General features: G+C 39.4%; 1 protein-coding gene across 1 annotated transcript in view; it reads left to right on the top strand.

Annotated features, from left to right (window-relative positions):
- Positions 1-12,071, top strand: part of TAPT1 (transmembrane anterior posterior transformation 1) — a 78,470-nt gene that overhangs the window by 49,787 nt on the left and 16,612 nt on the right. The window contains exons 5-9 of the mRNA XM_074276042.1: positions 2,186-2,321; positions 4,100-4,197; positions 4,426-4,495; positions 8,730-8,810; positions 11,677-11,786. Coding sequence (XP_074132143.1) covers positions 2,186-2,321; positions 4,100-4,197; positions 4,426-4,495; positions 8,730-8,810; positions 11,677-11,786 — 495 coding nt within the window. The remainder of the gene's footprint in view (positions 1-2,185; positions 2,322-4,099; positions 4,198-4,425; positions 4,496-8,729; positions 8,811-11,676; positions 11,787-12,071) is intronic.

Below are 12,071 nucleotides of genomic sequence, written 5' to 3'. Positions count from 1 at the left end.
TCAAAGAGTTGGACAGGCTGAGCCAACAGAAGATATAGAGAGACTTGTTTTAGATCCTGGGTTATTTTTTTTTTCAGTAGTATTTTATTTTTCCAATTACATATGAAGATAGTTTCCAACATTCATTTTTGTGAGATTCTGAGTGCTGGCACTTTTTTTTTTTCTTCTTTTCCTCTTCTCTCCTCAAGACAACAGGCAATGTGATATAGGTTATATATGGACAGTCTTTTAAAGCATATTTCCATATTTGTTATATTATGAAAGAAAAATCAGAACAAAAGGAAAAAAAAACATGAAAAAAAGTAAACTCTCCAAAAGGTGAAAATTCTATGTTTTGATTCCCCATCGTTCTCTATGGAGACAATTCCCAAGAGTTTTCCATAGTCCTTTCCCTGGGTGTGGATGGCATTTTCCATCCCAAGTCTGTTGGAATGACCATGAATCACCACATTGTTGAGAAGTGCCAAGGCCATCCCAGTTGATCATCACATAATCTTGCTCTTACGCTGTACAGTGTTCTCCTGGTTCTTAGAGTGGGGCTCATTAAGCTTTGTATCATGGACCCCTTTTCATCATAATGTTTTTAAGTATATAAAATGAAATGTATAGTATTACAAAGGAAAGCAATGATGTTGAAATATGTTTGACAACATTTTTTTGAAAATTTCTTGGGCACCAGGGCAGAAGTCCTACTTTAGATGCTGAGGTGGGTGAATGTCACTCTGCTGAAGGGTAGCTAGAAAGGATTAAGTTCTTGTAACGAGGAGATTCGCTCCTGACAATGGCTCAGGGGCTGGGACGGCAGTCTTAGGTCATCTGAATAATTCATTCACGTCATCATCTATGGTCGGGAATGTGTTTGTACTGAAGGCCGGCGAGTTGCCCAGTTTTGTGGGGATGGCCCCATTGCCCTTGGCTTGTTACATTCACACATAAGCAGTAGAAAGTAATCTTGTAGTTTAGTCACAATCAATCTGTTCCCATCTGTTCTCTATGAGAAACAAATGACCATCCCTGTTTGTGGTAAGTCACCGGTGCTTCTTCAGACTCCTTTAACTCCCTTGTTTGGAAGTGAATCCCCTTGGCCTGCAGCTTGCACTGCACATGGGGAAAGGGGGCTGGGATCTGCCTGCCTGCCTGCCTTCAGAGCAGATTCAAATGATGGAGCATAGGGGATTTCGTGTTCTTGCTTAATTCAGCTGAGATAATTATTTGCTAAATAGTTTGTGCTACTTAGTGTAAACAATCACAGTAAGTCTCATTTGGGAAGGCCGTACAGTCAGAGAAACCTGGCAGAGGACTGGACTCCCTCATCTTCCCATGTGCAGACAGCCCCGTGCAAATGGGAGGCAAAGTCATCCTGAGGCAGCTGTAATAGAACCCCCACGTGAAGGAAGACCTCAACCAGTTATTAGGTTATAGGAGAGAGCCATACACAAATAAGGACTCCATCTTCCAGTGTTGGCAGAGGAGAATGCCTATTGGCACTCTCACAGCTCGGCAAAGCTAGCTGCCATCCCTTAGAACAGGGGTTCTCAAACTACGGCCTGCAGGACAGATGTTGCCCACAGAGGATGTTTATGCGGCCCGCCGGGTTTTGGCAAATGGGCTGAGGGGTAGAGACAGAGTATAAGCTTTTGTTTTTACTATAGTCTGGCCCTCCCACAGTCTGAGGGACAGTGAACTGGCCCCCTATTTAAAAAGTTGGAGGACCACTGCTTTAGAACATCCTGCCCTGAGCTGAGCTCTAAAAGAGCTCAGCTCAGGGGCTGCCTCCTTTGGGAAGCCTTTCTTTATTTTCCCAGGTCTTTAAATGCTATCTCTTTCTTTACATGTTTGTGTGTGTGCTGTGGCTCCCAGTATAATACTCTTTTTGGATTTGGGGCATGAGCTAACACCATTTTTGCACATAATTACTTAGGAAATACATTTTGAATTGGATGAATTTGATCATTTGCCTTTATCTGAAGGATTTCTGTTTGATTTAAACTGATGGAACACGTTTTGGATTTTCCCCCTGTATTTGGATATATTCTCATTTGTTAATGGATATAGGTGTTGAGACGTTCTCTAAGATGAAAAACGTTTTTGCACTTTGGCTTGGGCCATTTTGGTGTTATACTTCAGCAGTGTATTGATGTGACTACTAAGTGAAACACTTTGTTTTGTTTTTAATGTCCCTCAGGTTGCTGATCGCTTGTTTTCATCATTTGGCCAAGATATTTTAGATGCTCTTTATTGGACAGCAACAGAACCTAAAGAAAGAAAAAGAGCCCATATTGGTTTGATTCCTCATTTTTTCATGGCTGTGCTTTATGTCTGTATCCTTTTAAAATTTCTAGAAACTCCGTACTTATTGATTAAATTTATTCACTTAGATACACAGTTGTAAATAATTACAAACATTAATTTGTGTCCCTATTTATTATATACAACTAAAGATTACTATTTCCTTGTCAGGAACTAGATGCATTAGAATTCTAAAAGAATAATTTTTAATCATTATAATGAGCATTTTTATCCTCACAATTCTTTGAAATGCTTTATAAGAATAATTTGAAATAAATAAAAAACAAGAGATTTCATTATGAAAATGCAATGAACAGAATCAAACTCCAGGACAGAATACTTCCACTGTAACTTTTTTGTAAATGTATTGAAATTGCTTTAGTATGCAGAACAACATATTGATGAGATGGAAGTGCTGTTCAGAGTTTTTTGGAGGGACAGAGGGAGATGTTGTTTCATTTTGTTTTTCAGAGAAGGATATACAAAAATATGAAAAACTGCAATAACAGTGTCATTTCTAAACAGATTATTTTGAATATATGTGCCTCAGAGTTATAATTAGTCCTATTTTCATTCATCTGTTTACCTCTTTTGGGGGAGTGTGGAGGATAAAACTCTTGAGTTTGAAATATGAGGGGTGGAGTGAGACATTTTTAAGATTTTCTTAGTCTCAAGCTTTATCATAGTCTTGTTGGAGGTTTTGATTGCATCAATATGGAAAACAACCAGTATGAAAACCCTTTTCCCTGATTCAGATCTACAACTTATGTAAACCTAGAATTAGAACTAGCCTGTGCTTCAAAGATGGCACTTGAACTCAAGTCTCCCTGACTCCATAACTACCTGTTCATCTCCTGAGTCATGTTGTATCTAACACTGGGGAGAGGCGGGGATTGTTTCTGTCAGTTCCCAACCTGTTCTGATTTTTGGTGAGAGTTTGTATTGGGAAAGGCCAATTCAGAACAAACTAAACATGTAAATGTCATGCTCTCGTGTCCAACATGGGAAGGATGATCACCAGAGTACTTTAGGATACGCTGTACAGGTTACAAAGAGTAATAGTTTTTACTTCTGATTTCCACAAAAATCATCTTCACAAATGACATTTTGTTTTTTCACTCTAATAAGGAATTCATAATTTTAGAGACAGAAACATTAACTATTAAATACTTAATTTAAAAAATTATTCCAAAATAATTGCTATGTCAGAATTAGCACTCACTTGTGACAGGGACAGTGACAATCTAAGATGACGCAAGTATTCTAAAAGATGAATATTTGTGCAGTCTTTGGCATTGTACTTTTATAATAGAACATAGGGAAGGAAACCAGCTGATTTTAGAGACTTTTTAAAAAATCAATTATCCTGCCTTCACAAAAGACTAGAGAAAATCAAATATTATTTAGGAGAAATGCAGAATGATATCTAGGTTAATTTTTTCTCATTAATTCCTTTTAGTAAGAAAAATATATGAATTAGGAGTATTAACTTGTGATTTAATATTGACTTCCAAGCTTCTGTTTGCACAGTAATTAGAATTCTCATTTAAGCACAATTAAATGGACAGACATTAAGGTTTTGGATTTGTTTGTTTTTTAAATCCAAGTTCTACAAGTGCCATATTTATCTGCAAGTGTCATGTTTATCAACCATCCAGTATGGAATTATGAAGAAAAGGAAATCTGGTTAAGAATTAGAGATTTGATCCTCTCTTTTTTCTTCATAAAATGTCTTGAAAATATTTTACACTATGTCCTTATTAAGATGACATAGAAACAATATTTTTTTCCTTAACATCAGTATTGACAGTTCTGCATGCAATTCTTATTATGGTTCAAGCAACAACTCTCAATGTAGCTTTTAATTCTCACAACAAATCACTGCTTACTATTATGATGTCTAATAATGTAAGTAGAAGGAGAATGTTTTATAACTTCAAGCAATATTGTGATAAATGATAAGTTAGAATTCACAATTTTATTGCTATAATTCTAAAGGAAGTTAAATTAAATTTAAAATTTCATTATTTTTCAAAAATTCCATGTTAAAATCATAGCTTAAGATAGTTCTATTTAAAATTTCAGTGAAAATTGTTGATATGATTGTAAATCCTTTCATTTTGTTTGAAATTACAGTTTGTTGAAATAAAAGGAAGCGTTTTTAAGAAGTTTGAGAAGAACAATCTCTTTCAAATGTCCAATAGTGGTACGTATAATCCCTGGGTCCCAGATAGTCACTGAAGTTCCATTAGGATAGTCTTGCATGTTTTTTAATGGATTTATTATCATTTGATGGTTTTCAGTCTTGGCTGACTCTCCATGGGCCCATCGGGGATCTTCTTGTCAATGATACTAGACTAGTTTGCCATCTCCTTTTCCAGTTCATTTTACAAATAAGGAAACTGAGGCAAACAGTGACGTTCCTTATTTATGGTCACCCAGCTGGGAAGTATCTGAGACCATATTTGAATTCAGAAAGAGGAGTCTTCCTTAGTCTAGGCCCAGCATCCTGTGCACTGTGGTCCCTCTAGAGACCTTTCTAATGACTACTGAAAGTCTAATGTAACATGATGAAGAGGGGAATTTTGTTCAGAGATAGTTTGAGATAGATGGGCAGAAAGGTCCCTTCTACCTCCGAGAATCTTTGATTTTTTTCTGGGAACTTAATGGCTTGGCCCTTTTCCTTAGACTTTGCTAACCATCTGAGCCAGGTCTTCTAGCTAAGCAGGCTGAGACCTGCTATCAGAGGCTGGGTCCTACACTCTTCTTCTTTACAGAGTCCTCCCAAGTGGAGCTCCAGAGCCTGCTGGATCCACCCATTGTTCTAGCCTTGCATGGGGTGGCCAAACACATACATGCACTCAAGTCCTTGGTTGCCTTCTCCAAAATGCAAGTCCTGGCTTTGTTAGTTGGTTCCCTAGTTGGTTCCCAGGTGACATTGAGCAGATTACTGCATCTCTCTGTTTCTCAATGGCTTTGTCAGTAAAGTGGGCATGTGACTTGATCCTTGAGGCCCCTTTCTGCTCTGCACACTGTGCCGGCTTTCCTCATTGCACACCTTCCTTTTAGGGCTTTACTCTGGAATCCTTTTTAAGCTTTTTCTTTTATTTTTCTTTTTAAAAACTAGTTTTGTCTTAGCTTTTAAATTATACTGTTCTTTCTCATTCAGCTATGAAAGTACATGTCTATTGATCCATAGTTGCTTAATTTACCCATTGAGCCATGAGGCAAAAATGCATCATTAACCACTATTATTACAGATGAGTGTAAAAATGAGTCATGTACAAGGCTTACCTTTCAAGATAATACATTATAGCAATTAAGTATGATGTTTTTGAAGTGTACAGATTTAAATCAAAGTTAAACATAATTAAGCTCAGTCAGAAAATTTCCATGTATGGAAATTTTAGAAATACTCACAAAATTGTAGTGTCTCCTGTGTAAAATAATTTCTATTGCTATGTCACTTGACATCTCCTGTTCAGAGACATTGAAGAGAGAATTACTGCATTATGTGGAACATTGGTCTAGTTGCCTCCAAAATTTCTTTTCATGCTAAAATTCTATGATTGTGCATGAAGCAAAAGTATATCTGGTACATGGTGACATTTGTTAGAGTGACCATTTGGAAATGTCACTTCACCTCACCCCCCCAAAAGAAAAAGTCCACTAAAAAAAGTCAATATTGTCCCCATTCTAGCCATTCCTTTTATATGACACTTAAAATAACTGTTTTCCCTGGGGAAATCTTTCACTCGAAGTTAATAATTTTATAGGTTAATAATGATTTTCTCCTTCTTAAAAAGACAAAAACATTAAAACTGCACATGCTCTTTACAAAAGCACTTGAATATATTACCAAAGCTTTATTTAAGGAAAGTCCCAATTGTTTTGAACGAAGTTTCATTCATTCACTATTTATTTAAATATCTGTTTAATTTCACTTACTGCATATTACTGATATAAAAATACATTTCAGTAATATAGATTTAACTGAAGTAAATGCCTTACTTCATTGTGATTTAGAAGTCTCCATACAGCTTTGTGTGCTATAACTTCTGAATAAATTAAAAGAATGGAGATTTCCTTCCCAGAATTTGATGGAAAATACATAATAGATCATCTGGTCCAAAAAAATCTCCTCAAAAGCATACCTAGCTAAAGGGTTTTGTAGTATTTGGACAAAAGATCTCTAATGAGCTAAAACCCAGCCTCCTGAGGCAGCCTTTTTTACTTCTGAATAGCTCCGATTGTGAGCAAGCCTCGCAAGTTATAAATGCATCATGTGGGGACTTACCCATTTTTGTAGCAGGGTCGACAAATGGGGACATGGGAAAGGGCTACATGGGCTGATGCTTCCGTGCATCACATGAAAGGAGGGGGCTGTGTGGCCCTTAGGGAAAGGCTTCCCCTACTGGCATGACAAAGTCACCTGCAATCATAAAAAGAAGGAACCTAGAATGATCCTATCTCTCTGTGGAGTAGTCCTGTATATGCTAGCATTTATAGGGATTTAGAATGGGAAAAGACAGGTTCACATGATCTAGTTCTCAAGTCCTTTGTACGGGTTTGGTTTTGGACACGTGCAGTCTAAGATGTCTGTGGCACATTTGGGCATTTGGAGTGGAGAGACTGAAGGGTAGAAATGTGGTCAGGGATGGATAAAGAAGTCTGAGAATCATTCTCCCAGAGATATGGGAGCTGATAAGATTACCAGGCAAAATATACCTTGGATTCTTGGGTTTTCCATCTATTTCCAGTGCCATCTTCCCTGGAACTATCAGTTGAACTTGAAGAATCTTGTTCTTATGCATCACCAAGTATATCCAAAGCCTTTTTCCCCTTTTACATCATACTTCATATATTTTTACAGCATTTTTGTATTCCACAAGAGGCAGTGGTGTATAGTAGATCGAGAACCTGCCTCAGAGCAGGAAAACCTGTGATACAAAATAGCCTATGTGCTCATAGGAAAGCTCTTAAGGTCCTTAATGCTTTGGGTCAACTCTAAATCATAAATGGTACAGCAGCTGCTGACCTTCAGTGGAAATCTCTATAAAGTCATGTCTCTTTTATGGCAATAGCAACGTCTGGGGCCTCCACAGTTGTTAAATCCTAAATGTTTGTTTAATGAACGAACTTCAGAAAAGTTATGGACAGAGGCTTATTGGTCAAAAAAGACTAAAGGACCTGACAGGGAACGAGAGAACGGGAGATAAGGGATTGTTTTCTCCTCTCTGGCTGGAAGTTGATTGATATAGGAGTTGGAACAAAAAGAAATGGAGGGAAATTGTGATAGTGGGTAGTAATGGCTGACCATTGAAAAATAAAGTGCCCATCCTCCAGAGAGTGTTTTAAGGCAAGTGCTAGAGGTGCAGGGCCAGACTCCCTCTTGCTTAGGAGGAGTGGAAGTGTCAGGGCCATTGGTGCAGCTGTTCAGGAAGAGCATTCTGGGTGTCGGTCAGCTCCAGCCTGCTGCTGTTCCTGCTATTCTTCTAGAGTGACTGGAAATGGCAAACCCCACCAGGATCTTTGCCAGGAAAGTCCCACACAGGGTCACAGAGAGTCAGATGTGACTGAAATGACAACTTTAACAACAAGAGTGATGGGGGAAGAAAGGGAAGCAGTAATGGATGTATCACTTACCTTGGGACTGTGCTGGTACAGCTGGAAGCCTAGTGGGCAGAGGGCATGGGAATGCCTTGAAAAGGGGGAGGACATGATTCCTATGAACCAAACAGCCTGATTCTTATAAAATGCAACTAAAACTTCCATTTCTATATGCTGTTCATTGTCTAGCTTCCATAAAGTGATGAAGGAAACATCAATAATGTAGATTAAACTTCAACAACCTGGCTTGTTTATAACTTTGTCAGAACCTTAATTTTTAAACCTTTACCAGACCCCCCCAGTTATAACAGTTAAACTTTTTCTTCTTCTTCTTTTTTTTAATTATAGCTTTTTATTTACCAGATATATGCATGGGTAATTTTTCAGCATTGACAATTGCAAAATCTTCTGTTCCAACTTTTCTCCTCCCACCCCCTCCCCCAGAGGGCAGGTTGACCAATACATGTTAAATATGTTAAAATATAAGTTAAATACACTATATGTCTACATGTCCATACAGTTATTTTGCTGCACAAGAAGAACTGGACTTTGAAATAGTGTACAATTAGCCTGTGAAGGAAATGAAAATATATAGCAGTTAATTTTAGAGTAAGAGGGTATTCCACATATTATGTTTAGAGGTGAGAAAATTGTTCTCCAATAAGGTTGATTCATCCAAGGTAATTCATGTTTTATACAAGGTTCACTCTTTGACCCCCAGTGTCAGACTAAAGCTCTTATGACACTTCTCATTATCTTGGGCATAATAAGTGTTTAATAACTATTTATTGAAACAAATTTTAAACGCGTTCTTTATATTTCATTTTTAGATATTAAGGAACGATTCACGAATTATGTGCTCTTGCTAATAGTATGTCTAAGGAACATGGAACAATTTTCTTGGAATCCAGGTAATTCAACATTGATCAGCTATGATGGAGTTTCGTTTTACTTTTGAAATAAAACTTTTTAAAATGGGAGGAATTACTTAGTTTTTAAAAATGCATTTTCAGCTTTATCTAATTTATGTCCATGTGAAATCCAGTTCAGACTTCACCCGGTTCAAGCCTGGCAGGTGCTTCTCCGGCACTTTAGCAGTGCCTTTGTGACAGAGTCCTTGCCCACCCCTGAAGTGACGGCTTTGGGGTGAGGAAGATGCAGCGGGGGCTCCCCCCAGGTTCCCCTTCCCTTCCGCCCTCCCCACAGCCCCCTTAGCTCCCTCTCTTCCTCGGCTCCTGGCGCTGGCACTTCAGGAAAGCTCCACCAGGGGTCGCCACCGTCAAGCCTTGAGAGGCTTTAGCTCCAAATGGCACCAACCTTGGGGAATCCGAAAGAGGGAAAGGCCAAGTCTGGAGCCTAAGGCCCCCGAGGAGATGACGCCCCCAACCCCCACTGCTACCTCTCTCCCCTCAGCCATGTTGGAGCCGCCTCAGAGGCCGAAAAGAGCAGCCCCTCTCACATCCTTGTCCATTAGGAGGCTTCCCAAGTCTGTCTGAGGGAAGGAGACATCTTTGGGTTTCAGACTGGGAGGTTTTAAACGAAGCTGACCCTGGTACTCTCCACTTTGGGGAGCCGTGGACCCTGAATTCTTGTCAAAAGGTCAAAAAACCCACCCCTGCCTTGTTAGGAAACCAGCTCAGGGCTGATGGGCCGGGATCCCTTCCCGCCTGGCTGCCATCACTGACCGCTAAGGACCAAGGCCGGCCAAGAAGTCTGACCTGTTTTCTTCCCACGTCTCCCCACTTCCATGCTCGTGTTCAAAGTCCATGTTTAGTTTTAAGCATTTTTCATTTCGTGTATTTATGAATTAGGCTGATGTGACAATATAATGTGAGGAAAAGCAATTTATGAATCAGAATGCTCCTACTCTGAAAGGATGGGGAGAAACCATGATTATTAAGGGACTCCAAGCAAAGGTGGTCCCCATGTGGGGCTGCCCTCAACACACTTCTCTTTGAACATTCTCTCTCAAGAATTGTATCCATGCCTGTGACATCAACTGAGAGCTTCATGTAAATGTCCCCAAAACCCAAGCCCTGCAGGCCCTTCTCCCTCACTGTGTCTGGAACTGAAATGACCCGAGATCCTTCCTCCTTCCTCATTTACTAGAACATTATACTTAACCAGAAAGGAACATCATACTTGACGAGACTGTGGGCCCATGACTCAGTTTGATTTTCCTTCCAGTTCCCCCCCTTGCTTTCTTTCCCTCCCTACAGAAAGGCCCGCCCTGGGGCCTCCTTATCTGCACACATGCCACGCTGCTCTCCCGATGTCTCCTTCCCCTCCCACTGACATTTGAGGATGAGCTTCTCAAGGCTGCCAGTGTCCAGACTGGTTTTCTTCAGCATTTTTCATTTCCATGCAGTCCCCGGAGTAGATGCTTAGTAACGTTTGTTGAATTCAATAGTGTATCTTCCTTGTATTGCAACATTAGCCTGAATCATCTTTGGTAGTTGGAATTCTACAATTCACTGTAACATTACATTGTAACAGAATATGTTAATATATCTTGAGATGGTGAATAAATTTGGCTCAGAAGCTTAGCATCCCACAGTTAAAGTTCCCCTGGCCTGTCCAAGGAATTGTGGGAATTGCATGCTTACTGAAAAACAGTTTATTTAGCATCCATTTTTCAAAATTGTGGCTCATCGAGGGCCATTGCAGCTTTCTTGTGGAGGTTTGTCTTTTGGATTTTTACTCACTATTGGTTAAAAGGATGTTTTTTAGAGAATTTGTGAGTGTTAAAGCCCTGGATACATTTGTCAAGATCACTGATAGTTGTATCTATAAAAAAGGTCTGTTTATACTTGAGAAGGTATTCATGAGGTCTTTGATGTAACCCTAATTCTACCTTATACTTTGTATTCTGACCACTGCCTTACATTGTTAATTGGGCTTGAAGAATCATCAGTTTTTGATTATGAATGTCCAGAAGTTGTTCTGGTGATGTGGGAAGCACGCCGGGTTTTTAGCTGGCTGTGTGGCCTGCCTTTGGTTAAAACCACAGTCAGACACCAAGTATTCATTAAGTACTGAGTGCCGGGCACTTTGCTAAGAGTGAGTCGGGAAAGCAAACTTATGCTCTGCCCTCAAGGAGTTCTGATGAGAGACAATAAGTAACTGAGGATGTGCAAGAGCCACGTGGAATGGACAGAAGGTTTTAGAAGAGGTGAGGCAGCAGCAGTTGGAGGGACCCGGCAAAGGCCCCCTGCGGGACCTGGGCCTAGAACTAGCTGAGAAGCTAGAAAAACTGAGAAGAGGAAGTCCAGAGGGCACGGGGGGAGCCGGAGGCAGGGAGGAGATAGATGGTCCAGTACCGCTCAGAACTGGAAACGGCAGATGGAATCTGCTGGGATGAATTGCAAGTAGCCCAAGGCAGAGACATCGAAGAGCTTGTGGCAGGGAGAGAGGGAAAGCATAAGAACACTGCAAAAGTACAAATGGAAGATGCTTATGCCAAGAAGAGGAGTTTCTGTTTGAAACCAGAGGGGCAGGGAGTCATGGCAGCTTACAGAGCAGCTGGAACTTGAGACAAATCACCTGGACAGTGAGAGGAGGATGGATGGTGGCAGCAAAGGATTTGTAGAGCAACCTACAGATTATGATTGTTCTTAATTTGGGTTCAAATATGAAAATTTTGTCGATGGAAAGATGTTTCCTAAAAATGCAACTTGATTTTGTTAAAATGCAAAAGCTGTTCTCCCTTTGAAGATTTTAATCTGTTATGGAAGCACAGGGTTTTATCTGACTTTTGTTTTCTTCTTAATTTTATAGATCACCTTTGGGTATTGTTCCCAGATGTCTGCATGGTGATTGCCTCTGAAACTGCTGTGGATATTGTAAAGCATGCCTTTATCACCAAATTCAATGACATTACCGCAGATGTATGTTTGCCATAATGATCTGAGAGTTTTAGCTTGACTTGCATTTTAATATTTTCTGTTTTTCTTTAGTAGTACTACATTTTATAAAGTGTATGAAGACTAATAGAAGAAAGGTGTTTTGTATCACTGAAAATTATTTGTTTTTATCTCAGAATTAGAAATACCTTTTACTGTTTTTAAAATCAAAGATTAAATCAATTTTCTTTTTTGCTTCAGTGTAATATTGCATAACATCTTTTGTACTCAGATTGTGCAGTTTGGTTTTTCTATCAAAGAATCTGATTA

This window comes from Sminthopsis crassicaudata, chromosome 6 (genome assembly GCF_048593235.1).
Source record: "Sminthopsis crassicaudata isolate SCR6 chromosome 6, ASM4859323v1, whole genome shotgun sequence".
In the NCBI taxonomy this organism is placed as follows: domain Eukaryota; kingdom Metazoa; phylum Chordata; class Mammalia; order Dasyuromorphia; family Dasyuridae; genus Sminthopsis; species Sminthopsis crassicaudata.
Note: the sequence above shows the minus strand (reverse complement) of the source record. Positions and strands in the feature narration are given on the sequence as shown.